General features: G+C 42.0%; 1 protein-coding gene across 1 annotated transcript; it reads left to right on the top strand.

Annotated features, from left to right (window-relative positions):
* Positions 1-8,084: 8,084 nt before the first annotated feature.
* cacng8b (calcium channel, voltage-dependent, gamma subunit 8b) lies at positions 8,085-16,692 on the top strand (the record flags this gene model as incomplete). Its single annotated transcript, XM_083918109.1, has 5 exons — positions 8,085-8,225; positions 9,033-9,257; positions 13,470-13,553; positions 15,480-15,620; positions 15,896-16,692. Exons 1-5 carry the CDS (start codon positions 8,195-8,197, stop codon positions 16,690-16,692), a joined length of 1,278 nt encoding a protein of 425 aa, XP_083774235.1. The 5' UTR covers positions 8,085-8,194.
* Positions 16,693-20,149: the final 3,457 nt, after the last annotated feature.

Raw genomic sequence — 20,149 nt, 5'->3', positions numbered from 1 at the left:
AGGTACAACTGTGAAGGATTATCATCATTTGATGTTAAATAACCAGGTGTGATCTCTTCTAGTTAAAGCAAAAGCTACTTCCCCTCTGAGCTGAGCTTTTGATTTAGGTGCTGCATCACTTCAGCATGGGGACCGGCCTTTCTTTCTTTCTTTTTTTTATACAGCAGCACAAGTGTCCATCAGCAGCACCTGCTCCTTTATGACTGTAATGCAGATCTAGCTTGTGTAGTCTCACTTGATCTGGGCAGTTCATAGGGATAAAGTAGAACTTTTAATATTTGGCTGACGTCATATTTACGACGGATAGTTATACAGTAGTTTTTGTTTATGTCATTATAATTAGTTTGTACACAGATCGTCTTTATAAACTGATTCCAATGCAGAATCTGTAGGCAACAGGGCAAGATTTGATGATTCCCTTTTACAGTTTGAGTGATATTGACCAATCACCTTTGAGCAGGCTTTGATTGCATGCAGGAAAACAATCCATGTGGAGATTTGCAGTTGCAGCACACATTGGCTGAAATGTAATCTCAGAACCCATCCGCTATCAACTGATGACAATTTAGCTTTTTATTAGCTTTTTGTTATCATTTATCTGTATCAGATGCAGATATATGTTTATAAAGACGTTGTCTTTCGCCTCCAACGCCATTCTCCCGTCTCTCACTGGCTGCCGCTTGGAAGAGGAAGTCTCGGCCTGGATATCCACTGGCTACACCGGAAAAGCCCGAAATATTGGCCATTGCCCCCAGAAGCCATAAGTCGTTGTCAGGCTAATAGCCGATGGGTTCCAAGATTGGTCAATAGATAGTTGTGGATGAGAAACTTGATTGCACAATTGAACACCATTCTGTATAGAGTCATCATAAAACATGAACTTCATGTAAATAAATGAACCAAAATCTCTGCAGGATTGTGACTTTTAATAACAGCAGGCCTATAAATTATAGCCTATACATTCGGCTAACGCCTGTGCAGTGATACATCAAACAAAACTGTAACTTTTGCGTCATAGTGATGCCATTGGCTTCCCTGCCTCTCCATCAATAATCAGGACATTTCATTGAAGTTGGTCCCGCTGTCCGTGCGCCTCCTCAGCCTCCCACGTGGTAAACACCGTCGGTGCTATGTTTGGTATGTGTGTGCGGCCTTGATGATTGTCTATCTGGATTTTGGATTCCTTTCAAAACCCCTCAGACGCCTCTAAGATCTGCTGTTTACACTGTAAGGTGACTCATTGCAGTCAATACCGGTGCGTAAACCACACAGGGTCTCGTTGTTTTTTTAGCGTCGGCCAAATTGTAATCATCTAATGCACGGGCGGTCCAAAACAATCGGAGAGGATGTCTGTAACTTCTGAATGTTTCCGCTTGTTTTGCCTCAGTGTTTCTCTCTTATTTCATAGCTGGTTGGCCCTTAGCCATTCATCTCCTTCTTACTCTGTTTCTCTCTCGGAGGAGAAACAATTCTGCAATGATCATCACATCTGTCATGTAGCTGTATTGTTTAGAGGATCAATGCCTTTGCTGCAATTTTCTTGATGGGCCACAGTAAGGCTTCACAGCGTTGCTTCCTCTCTTCAGGGAGCTCAGGAGGAAACCCTGCATTGTACAAGAGGAACACACTCAGTACATCAATTTAAATATGATCTCAGGGTCCCACACTAGATATGATTTACAAAATACAACTGTTCAGTCACATACATGTGGAAAGTAAACTTGAACCTTTTGTACTTGAAGGAGTGCAAAGTAAACATTGGCTTCCTGCAATTCAGATTCAGTGCACAACATTGCTTATAATTCCAGTGAGCAGAGGCTTTTATCCAAAGCTTTCTAATTGACTGCTGTCTCAATGGCTGTGACCCATGCATCAATTAACCTCCAGCTTTGGTGTTTTTAAGTGCTTTGCTCAAGTTAGCGCAGCCTCTGAGAGCACGGTTGTAAGAGCCTGGGATTGAACTGTATCGTGTCAGTGATATATTGTAGGCAACCTGTCTGTGCAGAGGCATGCAATGTAAACATACAGCAGACACAGCGTTAGCATGTCTGACAGGCGAGCGTGCTCACTGGACTGGAGATACACAACATGGGACCTGTGACCAAAGCCTATACGCTGTTTACTGTACAGTATTAAAAATAGATAATCAGACAACTTCATCAGCATTTTTACCATTTCAAGGATTTATGTCAAATAAAATACAGGGAAGGTCGTCTGTATCCCTTAAATATTCAGCTAATGAATAGATAAATAAACTAGAGACCCATCTTGCAATGGGATCTCACCAACTGCAGCGCCAAGTCGAACCCCCCCCCCCCCCCCCCCACACACACACACACACACACACACACACACACACACTCTCTGCGTTAATTTTTCTATACACCTGTAACAAGACTGTGTCTTGCACGGATGTGACGCGTTGTGATCGCAGTGATCGCAGTGAAAAAACCACCTCTGTGGCAGTTTTGGCTACAGTAGCAATCTCAAGGACCCCTTTTTGCCTGGATGACGCACACACACACACACACACACACACACACACACACACACACACACACAAACTCACAAGGTGAAAACCTTCCACTTACCAGCTGTTTCTGGAGCTTTTAACCACATTTGCTCAGCAGAAGGAGCTCCTCAGTTGTCATTTGTCAAAAACTCTCTTCACTAATGAAGGCCGTGAGATGGGACTGAAAGCCTCTGAAAAAGCTAGTTAGTGGATCTTGAGTTGAAGTAATGGTTTGTCATTTTGGGAAATATGTTTTCTTACTGAGTGATGGATGAAAAGATTTATAACACTTTCATACGTGTAAGCTAAATATTAAGGTAGAGCCTAGAGTTGATTAGCTTAGCTTAGCATCAAGACTGGAAACCAAGCTTTGTGTAAATGGTAACAACACCGACCTTATTACAAAGTTAAATCTCATCTGTTTCTCATTTGTTACAGTTAATAGTAAAATGTGTATTTTTTTGTTTCACACCAACATTAATTAATTCATCAATTAATTAATTAATTAATATAATTTATTAATTAACCATCTCATTTATGAGAATCTGCAATTTTTCTGTTTAATCTTTTTTTAATATACTGTTATATTTGTCGTTAAAAAAAAGAAAAAGAAAAAAAGAGCAATTTGAGGACATCACCCTGGACTTCTGCCATTTTTTATGAAAATAACCATTAATTGAAGCTGTACTCTCTGTATTCAAGGCTTCTGTCTTTGTTGAGTAGCTTTGATATCTGCAAATATTCAGTTTATTTTTCCTGCTAAATGTCTTTGACCTCTGCTGCACTTATGAGTAGCCCACTTCTTTCTGTACAAAAACATACATTTAAAGGGCCATCTTGAGTTAGATCTGCTGTCACTTTACTCAGTGAATAGGGGCGTCTTTATGCATGTGCATGGTTGCACGTGCGCATGTGTTTAAGCATATGTTCATGGGCTCATGAGCGTCAGGTCATCCAGAGACACTTTATTTTGGGAGCCTCTTAGACCAAGGTGTTACTGTCACTGCCTCCTCAGGCTGTTCTGCTCAGACAGGCAGAGACTTGGTCACATGCAGTCTGAGGATCTTGGTGGACTCTTCACATGAGCTTAATGGCAATTCTGCTACAATTTGAAGTCCCTTTTAAAGATGACCTAGTTTGTGATTTTATTGTCATCATTTTGACAGTTGTGGGGGTTTGAGGCTGCATATGTGCTTGCGTGTTGATCTTTTTCTCTGCACCTGCGTGTGTGTGTGTGCGCGTCTGCGCTAGCATGCATGTGAGTGTGGAGATGTAAATGTCTGTGTGTTAGCCAGCTGTGGGATCTCAGCAATGAGCTCAGGTGGGTAGCTTTTCCTCATGATTAAGGAGAGAAATCATCTCAGCTAGCAAGAGTCACTGCTCTGAATATTTAGGCATGTTTGCATCAAGCACTCGGAATAGAATACGCTGCTTGTATTTTTAGAGCTGTCATCATAAGTAGGCCTCATGCATTTTTTCTCTTGGTCAAGCAATCAGTATTAGCTTATATAATTTTCACTAACTACATCCACTCACAGCTCACAGTCAGTGTTGTGTATCTACACTGAAAATACTCTCACATGCCCACACAGGATCATTGCCTTTCACATGTGTGGAAAACCTTATTACAGATGTCATTATTTATTCAACAAGCAGTTTGGTAGTTGATTTATGCAATGAATAGCTAATGGAGCAGCTGCTACAAAATTTAAATCTCCTGTGTGATTTATGGCTGCATTATTGGAGCCACAACTCATTGGGTGTGTTTATATTTCATATGACAGGATGCTGGGAATGAGTCACCCAGGTAGATATGATTACATCTGAAGTTTTCTGACAAGTGAGGGCCTGGTCCCCTAATGGTTCCTGTTGCAGCTCGCTCCCAAAGCTGAGCCCTTGGCCTTTGTTGCTACAGTACATCCTGCTGCAGCTAATTGGCCTCTGGCTGGCCCTGAGTCCAGAGTGTGGCAAACATGCTATAACTCTAAGAGTATGTTAGCTCTGGGAAGCTCAGAACTATGGGCAAACAGGGTAGATGGACTTTACAGTGTATATAGCACCTCTCTAGTCTTCCGACCAATCAAAGCGCTCTACACTACACGCCACATTCATACACAGCCATGCAAGGTACCAATTTGCACATCAAGATCTAACCATCCACACACCGAGGGCAATTTGGGGTTCAGTATCTTGCCCATGGATACTTTGACATGCAGACTGGAGGAACTGGAGATCGAACTGCTGATTAGTAGACTTCTACTTATACTATTGTCAGACTACCTATTACACTACCTCCTCAGCCACCTATATATTTCTTCATATCATTTTAAATCCACCTATATTATCAATCTGAAATCACCCCAAATTGTTCACTGGTCCTGAAAAGTCTGTGAACGCTAGGGACTGTATGAAAACGATTGCGGTGGTGAGGGGGGATGAACCTTGTACTTTGTTAAAAAAAGGCCCCTGATTAACTATTTTCACCCAACGCTTACATTACCCACAAAGTAACTTGATTGCTGACTGTTTGGTCAAAGATTCAGGTGTGTCATGCTAGTAGCAGGATGAGCTTCAAGTAGAGATCAGGACCCCAATTTAAATCTTTAAGCAACTTTTATCGTGTGCCACCAATGTTCACATCGTCAAAACTCTGATAGAGATATGCAGATACCCTGATATCATCTGCATATGGCAAGTGCACCTATATGATGTCTTTGATGTAACCATTAACTATATTGCCTAGGAAGACGTAAATAAAGTATGGCTTTAGGACCAGAAAAAATATGCTCCCCACAAAAAGTCACGCTATCCTACCTTGATTTGTCCCTTTCTATATTTTTTGGTGAATCCCTTACGTCTAACTCATTTAGTTCTCTCACACACACGCTTTATTTTTTCTTGTGCTGTCCGTCCACGCTCTCTTGCGCTTGTTCTCCTCGTTACCCTCTTTCTTAATTATTGGTGGAAAATAGAAAGTACAGATAATTAAATGACAATTATGATCTTCTACACAGGGGAGTTGTGGCTAAGGGGGAATAACTTGGAAGGTTATTGTTAAGGTCATTCATTAAATACAGAAGTCAAAGACCACACACACACACACACACACACACACACACACACACACACTCACCGCACTCACACACAGAGTAGTTACTGCAGTTTCAGGCCTTGGAGATAGTGTAATCCCTTCTGGTATTTTCCTCAGGGAGAGGCAGTATGTTGATAGGGTTGGAAGGTCATTCTACACACACACACACACACACACACACACACACACACACACACATACATACACACACACACACACACACACGCACTCATACACTAACAGTCACTTGTTTGCTTGCCCATATGAAACCACGATGTATAATATAAGCCACACTGTGGTGGTGTCATTTGACAGTTTACATAATAAGGACCCTGAACGAAGAGATACGAGGCCGGCTGTCTAACTGAGCAGTCGGAACATTACTGGGATTCAATAAGATTGGACTAGACCCATCCTCAGATGCACTGGAGAGGAAACGTGCACACACACAACCACACAACCACACAACCACACACACACCATCTCTCCTTCCATCTCCCCTTCTGTCTCTGAGGCAGCTCTGTTTTGGGTCTCACAATGCAAACAGGATGTAACCTATTTTGATCACGGTGCCATATTGCATCATCAAATATTAACAGACTTGACTGCACTGCATTATGTCGACTAAATAACGTTTGTTGAATCATGGCTGTTGCTTTATCATACAGTATATCCTCACAATTCCCCCCCTTAATTCATCACGAAAAGACACGGAACGGAGCGGTTACTTCTTGTTCTCTCTCTTCTGATGGCGTGTTGTCTTTATTTGTGTGTGTGTGTCTGGGAGCATCTGTGTCACAGTGGTCACACGCACAAATCTATTGATAGAGCATTAGCGCACTGGTCTGTCTGTCTGTGTGTCTGTCTGGCTTTCACAGTTAACACTCATCTAGTGATTTGAAATATTCGCCCTCATTTCTGCCTCTTTCTGCCCTCTCTCTGCTCTGCTCTCTCTGCCTCTTTTCCCCTCTATCTCTTGCCTGCCCCTCTCCCTTTCCCCCCCTCTCGCTCTATGCTGATCCAGACTTTGGAATTCAATGTTGCTATGGAAACAATGTCGGGTTGGTCCTCTCTGCCTCCCCCTCTTGCTCCTCTTATTCAGGCTAGATGCAATTCAACTCGCTCTAGAGTCATTCTGTCTTTAGCATGCATACTGTCACTTATCATAACTCTAATCTGTATTAACGTCTTTCCAATGGGATTCTACTACATTTAAGCATCTGTAGTGTGCAAAATGGAGCTGATGGGTCGATTATTCAATCGATAGAAAATGAATCTGCAACAAGAGCCATACAGCCCTAGCATCTCTCTAAGGCTGTAGCGGTGTTTTGAGCTAAATGCTAATACAAGAAGGTGAACATGCTCACAATCATGATGATAACATTCTGATGTTACGATCATAAACATTTTCTGGAAGTGCCATTGATCATTTTAATTTTTAATTCATTTTAAGACTACTGTATTTTCTCTTGTTAATTATTTGGTCTATAAAATGTCAGAAAATGCTGAAAAATGCCGCCGATAATTTCTCGAAGACTGAGGCGATGTCTTAAAATGCTTGACCCCCCCCCAATGAACAGTTCAGAATGCAAAGACTTTCAGGTAACAATCACATAATCCGAAGACTAGCAGCACATACGCTGGAACATACTGTTTCTCATGTTTCAGGTATTTTTGCTGGAAAAATGACTTAAACTCTCTCTCTCTCTCTCTCTCTCTCTCTCTCTCTCTCTCTCTCTCTCTCTCTCTCTCTCTCTCTCTCTCTCTCTCTCTCTCTCTCTCTCTCTCTCTCTCTCTCTCTCTCTTTTCTCTCTCTCTCTCTCTCTTTCTCTCTCTCTCTCTCTCTCAATGATCAAAATAGTTGCTGTTGATCGACTAATGGATTAATTGACTAATTGTTTCGTCTCTAAAACTTACAAAACTTTGAATACAGAATGAGGATAAAACTGAAAAAGCGTTAAAAATGCATTCTATACAATCTTTTTCTGTGCTGTGTCTGCCGTTTTCACAGCCCATTGATGCGAACTTATGATCTGGCACCTGGTCGTTTTTATCAAGGTTGATGCCAAGAAACGTCTGGGCCACAGGAAAAATAAAATACAGGCAGGCTCTCTGCAGATACAGACACCGCCACAGACTTCCAGTGGCTCATAAGTGATGATTGAGAGGAATTATTTGGAGTCAATACATTGTTTTGTTTTTTTAGGAAAAATTCTACTAAAATAATAAAATATTATATTGAACAGGTTTAAGTTTTTTTTTATCTGTCAATTCATTGACCAGTACTACATTACCTTATACAATGCTAAATGTATTTTGCTTTATTACATGTGCAGAGCAGTGACCATGGTTCAAGTTTACTGCTAACAGAGGACGGACGGAGAGGGGACAACCGTCCAAGCCACAACCTCCACCAGCAACAGCTTTCCGGTGAGAAAGAAAGAAAGAAAGAGAGAGAGAGCAAGAGAAAGAGGCAAAAGAGAGAGAACGACTGCAAGGAGAGAGGGGAGCGGGTGAAAACAGTCGATGGATGCTGTCCGGATTGAGAGGACAGCACGTTCTTCACTGACGAGGAAAAGAAAGATTTCAAAATGGAGTCGAAGGATAGAAACTCGGCGTCAGGTAAGTCTTGACTGGTTGCTTCAGTCTTTTCTAAAGTCTATCAAAATCAGTTTTACCAGGGTGAAACTTTTGATACTGAACGTGGTAGAAAATATCTCCAGTAGCAATTATACTTTAGGCCACTGAGGCAACTTTATTGCATCTCACACATGCATGGGTCAATGTGAAGAGCATACACGCATGTCTGTGTGCAAAAGACTGTACAATGTGATCTCATGTTAGATCTGTGTGTGTGTGTGTGTGTGTGTGTGTGTGTGTGTGTGTGTGTGTGTGTGTGTGTGTGTGTGTGTGTGTGTGTGTGTGTGTGTGTGTGTGTGTGTGTGTGTGTGTGTGTGTGTGTGTGTGTGTGTGTGTGTGTGTGTGTGTGTGTGTGTGTTTGTGTGTGCATTCATCTCCAGCTCTGCTGATTCTAAGCGGAAATGGTGTCAGGGTCATGAATATGTATTACACTGAGATTGGGAGGGTGTGATCAGTTGTGTTTCACATCAATTCTGTCTTGTTAAGCAGAGTCAGCAGAGTCATTCAACTCTCCTCCAAGGACGCATCATAGAGCCACTTATGCACCTCCGCCTCCTCCTTGCGCTCTCCTTTTCTCGTCGCCTCCCTTTGCGCCTCCCACCGGTGCCCCCCACCTTCTCATCTCATGCCCCTTATCTTCTCACCTGAACGTTTGCCATCGTTTTCAATAAACTGCGCTCCGTGTACGATTGTAAACACACTTCTGCTTAGTTTATTCCATTCTTTCTTGTTCTAACGGGTCCATCCTTTTTCTCTCCTCCCTGCACCCCTCCTCCTATCTCTCTGAAGGCATGGTGTGTGAGAAGGGGATCCAGATCCTTCTCACCACCGTGGGGGCATTCGCTGCCTTCGGCCTGATGACGGTGGCAATAGGGACGGACTACTGGCTGTACTCCCGTGCCCTCATCTGCAACAGCACAGCCAACGTTACCCAGGATGACCCCCATAACAAGGACAAGAAGGATCCTGGGGCACTCACCCACTCTGGACTGTGGAGGATATGCTGCCTGGAAGGTAAAGAAGAAGTTGTCGGAGACATTTTGGGTCTATGGGATTTGGGCTGAAGGGGATGCATGCGAGAACAAGTTTGTTTCGGTTGAGGCTGTTGATTTTAGTAAAAAGGATACAGAGAGAAAGCTGATATAAGGCAGCACAGCTCTGGTTACTTTCTAGCTGTTTAGCATTCAGTGTCGATCCAAATGTAGTCAGATTAGACCTTTTAGCTTTCAGGACATGAGGGTGAGCAGGGGAAATAAAATACAGCCAAATAAAGATTAAAGAAACAGTTCAACACTTTGGGAAATGCGCTTATTTACTTTTTAACTATGAGTTAGATGAAATTTTTTTTATCTGAAATGTAAGGCTAAAGCCAGTAGCCAGTTAGCTTAGCTTAGCATAAAGATTAGAAACATGAAGAAACAGCTAGCCTGGCTCTGTCTGCAGCCAACCAAATCCACCCACCAGAACCTCTAAAGCTTACTAGCTAACATGTTATATCATGTTTGTTTATGTTTAATCAGTACAAAGCTAAAGCCTTAAAACAAACAATTCATAACATCCCAAACTGTCTCATAACATCCCAAACTGTCAGAGCCAAGTGCTAAGCTAAGCTAACTGGCTGTTAGATGTAGCTTCATGTTTAGAGTACAGACATAAGAATGGTACTGATCTTCTCATCTAACTCTTGGCATGAAAGGGAAGTAGCAGATTTTCCAAATGTCAAATTATTCCTAGTATAATATACATAAAGATACAAAAAATGAAAATCAAGTTTTTAACCTTGTTAACATGTCTATATGGTGTTTTTCTATATGCTTCAAGACATACAAGCGAAATGAGCCCTCAATATAAAACTGCAGTGTACCAATGACAGTCTGTAAATTTCAGATATCATACATCACGTACCTAAGAAACCAATCCCATCAACCAGTAGCCGGTCCATAGCATAACTATAGCAGCGAAGGTGGGCGGGGCTTAAGACTAGATCCAGAATTTCTCAGTGAGGGAGAAGAGTAGATGTGCTTCCAGCCCTTTGTCATAGATTTTTTTTAATGTTCTTTTGTCAAACAAGATATTGATTCTAGCATTTTTTACATAATTTAAAATGTCTGGAGGAGGCCTTTAAGTGTTTTCTCTAGTCTAAATTTCCTTTTGTCAGATAAGAGGGGATGATTCCTATTTGTACATTTTTCCTGCAGAATAATTCAGACACATTAATGAATAGAGATTTCTGTATTTAGACTTTGTTGTAATCACAAACTCTTGTCTTTCTGCCTCCGCTGTGATTTGACTATTTAACACTTGCCAAAATCGAGTGGGTGGCACTGGACACTGGAGGTAGTGATGAATCCAACTGAACTCATTACAGTGGAATGAAAATATCTTGGCTATGTCAAAGCTTTTAAGTGGAAACATATGTTCCGTCAGTCACCATGTGTTGTTGGTTTTATTCTTTTATTTCATATGTTGCAAAGCAGGATCAGTGTAAACATGTTTAGCTGTGTCTGGCTTTCACTCCACCTTAGGACACTATGTTTAGGAACCTACAGCATTGCTGTAATATCAGTAATCATTATCATCATGAACATACACATTCTGTTTGTACTTGTTAGACCGTACCACGGTGACAACAAAACAAGTGGACATATTTGCAGTTTAATTACATGATACTGAAGCGTAACCCTCATTCAAAATAATCTATTAATCATTGTGTTTGGTTCAGACTGCAGTTATTTAATTCAAATGCTGAAACAAAGGGCCCACATTCACCCTGACGACCATCAAATTCTCAAACCAAGTGGCGGAAGCTTCAGAAACTGGCAGTGGCCATATCTCAATCTTCAGCTTGTCACTGCAACACAAGCTGCTAATCCATTATACATTACACTGCCTGGCTGACACTCAACAGCAAAGGCTGTGATGGAGTTAACATTGAAGCAGCTACAGCCAAAGGGGTGGTGTGAGTTAGCGATCTGTGCCTTTGCTACAGACTTCTGTCTCCAGGAAAACCTCTTGGCTGTCCTTATAAAGAACCCCCAGCCCATCCTGGGCTTGGTCATTGTACAAAGCTAATTTGTCCTCATCTTTGAGCTTCCTGATAGCAAAGCAGCCAATTAGAGATAAGCTCTAGCCCTTGCAGCACTGCTGCAGTGCACCCCCACCCACTCCCTCCATTGCCTCACTCTTTCAGTTTCTCCACTTGCTATCCCTCTCATTCCCCCAAACATTAAATTTAAGCTTTCACTGGTTTCCCGTCCTCTTCACCTCCTTTTAGTTTCCTCTCTTTCAGTCTTTTCTCTGACATTGTGGTGCAGTAAAGCTGACGGTGTCTTGGCATGGCTTAGAGGTCAAGTATCCTTGATGTCTGTGGAGTATTCAGCCAAGGTAGATGCTCAGTAGTCGTGCAGTGATGCAGTGAGGTGTAGCTGCAGTGGAAATGCAGGACATGCTAGCTCTAAAAGATTTATGCCTGTGGTCGGGTGGCACATTAGGTTGAATAGATATGTGTCCTGTCCTCCTCTCCAGCCCTTCTGCAAGTTTAGTGAAGGTGGGGTTTGCAATGAATTACCTGTCTATCATTACTTTATTGTATCTGTAGGCCTAACCTGCAACCTACCTCCACAGATCTGTCAGATACCGAGCACCAGGTTATAAATGCTTTCATGGAATCAAATATTTGATGGATGATATTTAATACTATTTATTATATAAAAGTGGGAACTGTATAGTACACTTCTCAACTGGATTCTAAATGTTGAGGTCAGTTTTATTAAAGGCATTTTAAGATATTAAAGAAGGTTATTAAGAAGATTAATAAAAGAATAAAACAATTAAATTGAAGTGAATAAATATTTGCTATTTAAAGATATAGTGAAGTAATGGGCAGAGAATGAAGTCACTCTCCATCTGTGTGTTGTTATCAGAGCTTCTCAGTTGTTTGTTGTGGACGACGGTCCAGCCCTGCGTGCATGCGGCTTTGAAAAAACATCAGTATTTTACATATTTGAGTGAGAGCCATGTAGAGGCAGTCCAGTGCACTGACATAAAACGTAAAAATAAGATGGAACTTTATCACAAGGAAAAAGTATGAAAGGGTGCAAATATATAAAGCGAAAATATAAAATATGTATACACAATGCCAAAAATATACACAAGTTAACGGGAGGATGGTAGATATGTATGAGAAATGGCATATAGCTATATAAGATATGAAGTACAGGTAAGTGTTAGTTAGGAATGTCCATGATTGTGTTGATATAATGATATTGCACATTATGTCCCAAAAGAGAACAACAGTTGTGTGTACGGCAGTGGAACTATGGCATGAAAGGTTATTGTCAGAAGTGGGATCCCAACCTACACCTCCAGGAGAGACTGTGACTTGAACGCAGGTTCAAGATAACACAGAACAAGCCAGCTCATACAGCCGCTGCGCATCATTTTGTGCCCTGTAATGAGGAGCTGGTAAGGACGCAATGTTTCAGGTGCAATAAGTCATTCAGTGAATCAGTGATCAGACCTCCAGCAAACTGGTGCTTTTAGCCACTAATGGAAATCTGCCAAAAATGCCAACATACTCTCTGACTGAATGTATGAACACCTGAAAGAGTCTGTTGAGCCTGTGTCTGAGGATGATCACACTGATCCGTGTGGCTCAACTGACGTCCCTCCGTTTCTTTACAGACCAACCTGTGGAAATATAGGAGCTGTGAGAAAGAGACCAGCTCACCCCACATCTGTCCGTCTCTCCCTCCGTCTGTGTCTCTTCATTACATCACTTCCATCCATCTTTCTCACAATCCATCCATCAGCAACAGTGGTGTGCTGTCATCATCGTGCGTGAATCCCTCCGTTCGTCTGTCTGTCTCCATGCAAGACCCCGGCGGGTAGTTATCTGTCTGCCTGCGTGTCTGCATACCTGTTGGTATTTACGTGTGTGTGTGTGTGTGTGTGTGTGTGTGTGTGTGTGTGTGTGTGTACTGTATGCTATGTTACTAACCTGTATTTAGAAGAACCTTTGTGATGTTCTCAGTATGTGAAGTTTATCATCTGGCACATTTGCTTGGATTTAAAAAAGAGATTTATTGTCAAAGATATGAGTGTGTTCAAGAGTCAATCAGTTTGCCTCTCAGGAGGATATTTGCTGTTCTCTTTACTTAAGGTTGCATTTATGAGTTTCTGTCTTTTGTTGTGTCTGGTCACCCTGTTTCTCCTCTCATATCTCAGGAGTAAAGAGAGGAGTGTGTTCTCAGATCAACCACTTCCCAGAAGATGCAGACTTTGACCATGATGGGGCAGAGTACGTCCTACGTAAGTCAATATCAGCATTACTAGGCACGGATGGTGAATGAATGAGACAGAAGCCTGGTATAAGAGAGAAAAGGAAAATAAAGCGTGAGACTACCTTCCATTTCTTTTAAAATGTGACATTTTTATTGCTCATTCAGAAGACTATCTCTGCAAGAAACGAACATGTGACATTGTGTACAGAAAGTCAGGGGAGATGATGGGGTGCCCTAGTTCGTACTCAGGGCCCTGCAGTCATATCTCTCTGCTCCATGATATGTTACACGTGTGCCCGTGCATACATAAAGTAGAGCTTGCGTTCTGTTTACAATGTTGCAGAGGCATTTTGCTGGCATTTAGGTGGCATTTCCTCTCCCATGGCCTAGTTGTCCTAGATGAGAGAAGAGTGTTAATGTGTGTGTGTCTGTGTATGTGTGTTTGTGTGTGTGTGTGTGTGTGTGTGTGTGTGTGTGTGTGTGTGTGTGTGTGTGTGTGTGTGTGTGTGTGTGTGTGTGTGTGTGTGTGTGTGTGTGTGTGTGTCTGTGTGTGTGCATGGTTGGCAGACCTGCTGAAAGCACTCAAGGCCACATGGGAAGAGTTTGATTCAATCGTGTCTAGGACTGAGTAATTCATTCCCTCACAGAGTATTATGTGTATTTTTTTATGTTTTTAACCATTTTTATTTTCTCTGTGACTATTTTTCTGCATCCTCTTTGTACTGCCCACACCTCGTTTAAATGATATTAGTTAAGACATTTTGTGTTTGTTGGTTATATTGCTCTGCTTGGCCTACAGAACCCGTTTTCTTAAAGTTGTAGTCCATAAAATGAATTTCCCAGTTGACTTGGTGACAAACAGCAAGAGCAGTCTATACTGTAATTAGGCACCGATCAGACAAAAATGAAAAAATGGAAGTTTGGCACTTTTGTGCTTTGGGTTGAAATGTTTTCAACTCAAGGCATTCAGGGTGCTCCTGCAAAAGCGTGCGGGCATAGAGCGGGAAAACATGAGGTGCAATGCAAAAACAGGGAGCCAAAGGCTTCACTCTCATTGAAAACAATTACAAAACGCCGCCCCAGGATGCTAAAATGTGCTCTGTCTCTTTTGAGCCTAAAGCAGTCTTTGAGCAGAACCGTGTCCGTAATACCGTTAACGGACATAATTCATTGTTGTTTTCACACAACAGTGGAGCACAGTAATTGGAGTTGTTTCCAAAGAAGACCATCTTGATTTGTAGATGCATATTTGATGAAGGATGACCCCCCCCCCCCCCCCCCCCTCATGTTTTGCCAATTGAATCCTTCTAATGTTAATTGATATCTGTAGGAAAAGGTTGGTTTGCATTAGCAGTTACTTAATACGGTTTAAGTGTAATTCCGTTGCAAAATCATCCCATGGTCTTTTTCGGCACTTACATACATACATCAAATAAGCCATCGAGAGTGTTTTTTTTTTCGTGTAACAACTATTAATAGGAAAAGTCCCAAACAAACGGACATGGCTATAACCCTGATTAGCTCGGGGCATAATGGTGAAGGCATCAAAACGGCTAAAACTAAAACTGCTCAAGATAACACCAAACCTCTGCAGTAGCATGATAAGTATCCCTACACATGTCTGTTAGCAACTCTCCAGAATTTCTCCCTTAATAGTTGTTACACGAAAAAAACTCTCATATTTGATATTGCTTGTTGTCTGCTTTTTTGATGTAAATAAGTCCCGAAATAGACCAAGGGAATTACATTTTAAGGAGCATCAACAGTAAAGAGGGAGACTGATATCAGGGACGTGCTAACCATCATCTGTAGGTAACACACTGACTATGGATAAGAACCTCACACAACTCCACAAGATGATCAAGATAATTTCACAGACGTCCCATGTCCCTATACACATATTTACACTTCTCCTCTCTAGGTTTTGCTGTTTATGGTTATTCTCTCTTTTCAGGGGTTGTCAGGGCTTCCAACATCTTCCCGATCCTCAGTGCCATCCTGCTGCTGATGGGAGGGATGTGCATCGCTGCTAGTCGTTTCTATAAGAGCAAAAGAAACATCATCCTGGGGGCGGGAATTCTCTTTGTGGCTGCAGGTAACCGAAGAATACTGTATGTGCATCTGTGTGTAGATATATGTGCTTATATACTGTATGTGTGTGACTTTGTGTGTGAGTGATGGTCTGGAGAATATTACTTGTCTGAACAGCTCCTATTCTTTGTTTGGAATAGTCCAATTGTGTTTAGTTTAGTTTTATAGAGTTTTGACATTCAACCTATCACCATGCCAGTTGTCTTTATTGAGAATATCACAAATCCTCATGAGTTTATTTAGCTCTTTTGTAAATACCGTATTTCTGTTCTCCCTCAGGTCTGAGTAACATAATTGGTGTGATCGTGTACATCTCGGCCGCACTGGGTGACATCTCTCCTAAAAAGGACGAGGATAAGAAGTGGCAGTACTCCTACGGTTGGTCCTTTTACTTTGGAGGCCTGTCCTTCATCATGGCTGAGATGGTAGGGGTGCTGGCTGTCAACATCTACATCGAGAAGAACAAAGAGCTGCGCTGCCGCTCACGCACCGACATTTTCAAGAGCACCACGCACGCCATGCTCCGCCTGCCCAGCTACCGCTTCCGTCGCCGCTCCCGCTCTTCGTCCCGCTCCACCGACCCCTCACGCTCCCGAGACCCCTCACCTGTAGGGGGAGGCGGGGGCAAGAACTTCGGCCTGCCCCCCTCCGCGCTGCTTTCCCAGGGCCCCATCTCTGTATCCACCTTACCAAACCCTCATTCTCGCTCCCACACGACCCTGGCTGGAGGCGACATCTCTCTCTACACGTTGTCCCGTGACCCCAAACTGGGGGGTTTGCCGCCCATGTATGGAACAGTGGACAGGGCCACGCTCTACCAGCTCCACAACTGCTTCCCAAAGGATGGAGGGGGAGGGGGGGTGATGATGAGCGGTACACTTCCTTCACTTAAGTCCCACAACCCTTCCAATTCTTCCAACTCCAGCGCACCAATGCCCAACTCGGTGGGCTCCGGCCCCCCACCCTTCACCTCGTCCACAGTAGACAGGGAGCGAGGGATGGGGACTCTGGACAGGCTGAAGGGAGACAGGGAGAGCAACTCTAACACCCTTAATAGGAAGACAACGCCTGTGTAGAGAGAGGGCATGAGAGGGGGAGGCGAGAATGAAGGGGGAGAAGGGTAGTAATGAAAAATGGGAGATAGAGAAGAGCAGTTTGCTTTGCTCAACGGGAAATAGAGAGAAAGACCGTCAGACAGGTGAAATGCTAAATCTCTCCCTCCATGTTCACTGTTATTTAGTCTCCTCAATCTCACTGAGAACAAAAAGAAGATGAGTAATAACAGAGCGATAATAACAACAACAATGAACTTTCACAATAAAACTATTTTGATATTTTAACGTGCTAGAAATGATTTATTTTGTTAATGATCAAACGCAATTAACCTTGGGCTATGATGAAAATGTTTCACATATTTTTTTGTGCAATATTACTGCTAATTAACCAGATCATCATTAATGTAAAATTGTTGTTGTGATTATTCTTAGCGTTATTACAGGCTAGCCGTATTTGCAAACATTATAGTTTGGAATGAAAATTTTTAATTTTCATGTTACTTTCACTCAAATTTTAGATCTCAATGACTTTTACTGTGAATTTCTTCCATGCAGTGCCACTGGGACAGTCAGTGAGCTGCGTAACTGTGTCAAAGTGTCGAGCATGAGTGTACACAATATGTGGGAGAATGAGGGCCTGTATTATTTTTTGTTTAACCCCCATGTTATATAATTTTCATTAATAACATGAACTCACATTTGAATACTGTAAATTGTCTTCCAATATTGATACCGAAATGCAACAATAATGTGAGCGACTGAGACAACTGACCAACTTCATTATTATTATGAGTCTGAGTTTTCTATGGGCCTCTGTTAGTCTTATTTCCATTCTAACCAGTGTTAACAGTAGTACTTATAGCTGTAGTCGTGTTGAAGATGTTTGTTCTTGGGCATTAACAGAAACCTCCGACTGGAGGAAGCAGAAAAAAGAGACATAGAATAATACATTTGTACAGATTCAGGTAAAGGTTACTGCCTGAGCAGAAAAACTAAAAAACTAATCATTTTTTTTCTATGAAGAGTCCAGAAGTGAGACATGCAACTCATCATTTTCAGTGGCAAAAAAAATGACAATATGTATATGTGGGTTGAGAGGTTTTAAAAAAAACACTACAAAGAAAAACTTTTTGAAAAGATACATGTACATTGTAATTTATGCATACATATATTTGTAAAGTCTATAGATATGTTTCTCGGGACCACTGTTCAAACTGGGTATGCATTTTGGGCTGTTTTGTTCTCGTGCCCTCCCTGGACTCTTGTTGAGTGGTTTCATCCACCAATCCTGCGCCGCCATACTTGCTCCCCCTGTCCATATTTGGTCACATGATCAGTGTTCCTCAACTTTATCACATGACCAACAACCACCTAAACCTCCCCAAAGATTCTTTTCACTGTGTTTTCCCCTGTGACCGCCGACTCCTGAGTCTGAACTTTGATCTGTTTATGTGGATGAGAATGTAAACACATCTAAACAACCCCTCATCCCCCTCTCTCTCTTCTAAGCTGTCCCGAGTGACTGCAGATCTGGGTTGAAACCATGGACACACCGCTACATGATATAATGAAGAAGCAAAACAAGACAACCAGACGCTTCCAGATTCTATACATTTTCATTTCTTTGATTTCATTTAAGAAAAAGAATAATGTGATAAAAACTGCACACAGATAGCATTTATGTGGGCAATATGAATAGTATGTAGTTGAGAATAGATATATCTAGACAAAATGATTATGGTTTATCTAAATGTGTGATAAACTTAAACACTGTATTGCACGAAGTTTATAAAAAAAACAATAACAGACATATTCACAGACTGTTGTCTTTTGTTACCTCTGTTTTGACGATCTCTCAAGAGTAGGGAATTCAGACCTTTTACTTGAAAAAAGTCAAAAAGAAGTCATAGTATAATATGTTGAAAATGTCATAACAAATCATAGTATAGTACGTTGAAAATGTCATAAAAAGTCACATATAGTATGTTGAAAAAAGTTTTTTAAAAAAGTCATAGTATAGTATGTTGAAAAATTCATAGCATAGCATGTTGAAATTAAAAAGTCATAGTATAGTACGTGTAAAAAGTCATAAAAAAATCATGGTATAGTATGTTAAAAAAAAAGTCATAAAAAGACATAGTATAGCATTGCTCTCATTAGTTACTCAAGCTCAAGCTCAAGGTCTCTCAGCTAATCTTTGGTGTGCTGTGACCCTAAAAACACTTCAGCCTTCACTGTCAGACCTGCAGCTCATAATATTTGCAAATATATGGATAGCACCACGGGTGGTATTTGTCAAATAGGATAATGAGAAAAGCAACTAAAAGTTAACTCAGTGTACTTTTCTGTGACCCCCGCTCGACCTGAGCACATAACTTTTTTTTCCTGATGGGCCCATCTGGCACCTCATGCATGATGTTGAATTAATTGTAAAGGACTGTCAAGGTCTGCTGTCCCTTCAGGTTTTGCTTGACCTCAGAGTGTTGATCACTGGTAGGAGGGAAAGTGGGAATATTTCCAATTAGGATCCAGCTGTCCCTTCAGACACAAGATGATACTTCAGATGCATTAGGGCAGAGGGAAGCAGTGTCACATCCTTGACAAGGGGCCGGAGATTCCTAGAAGTGCTCCTGGACTCTGAGGATTAGTTATGTGGAGTGCCTTGCTATCATCATACCTATACAGTCTAGTTTTAGCCACAGTGGTGCATCTGAGATTTAAAGAGGAAGAATGAGAGGCTACCAAAACAAACTCACGTCATCCTCTGCACAGGCGTCATTCCTTATCACATACATACATATCCGTCATAACAGTTGAAGTTTTCCCTTCTCTATGAAGGAGTCTACGAAGCCCATTTCCATTTACAAACATGCAGCTATTGGTTGTGCACCACTTGTCACCCAGCCTCAGTAGAACTATTAACAGCTATATATACAACCAGGATAGTGTGTCATGTGGATTCAGTTTCTGCCCACTGAGAGTTAAAAGCATGTGAGCGTGTGTGTGCAGGTGTCTGGATGCCACTCACTCCCCAGCAGGCATGGTGTGAGAGTAGTTATTGGGACATCTCTGATCCGATCGACGCGTTGTCCTGTGATGAGGGGTGAGGGGCTGGTGGAGTGACCACCGGGCTCGCCTGGAGACAGAAGGGAAAGTGACGCACTGAGGTCAGGGGTGGAGGAGGAGAGGAGAGCGCACAGGGCGGGGAGTATGTGTGTGTGTGTGTGTGTGTGTGTGTGTGTGTGTGTGTGTATATGTATGTGTGTGTGTGTGTGTGTGTGTGTGTGTGTGTGTGTGTGTGTGTGTGTGTGTGTTGGGGGGGGGGGGGTACATAGTTGAAATTCAAGGATTAGGTTTCCCTACCTCTGCAGTGAAATGCATTGCGATGAGCTCTGGCCTAATTATAGAGGAGCAGGTTTGGGGGATGGGGATGTTTGGCAGGGATGTTAGGAGTCACACTGTGAAGGGGTGAAATGGG

Source organism: Echiichthys vipera, assembly GCF_963691815.1.
Source record: "Echiichthys vipera genome assembly, chromosome: 8".
Taxonomy (NCBI): Eukaryota; Metazoa; Chordata; class Actinopteri; order Perciformes; family Trachinidae; genus Echiichthys; species Echiichthys vipera.
This window is presented reverse-complemented; position numbering and strand designations above follow the sequence as displayed.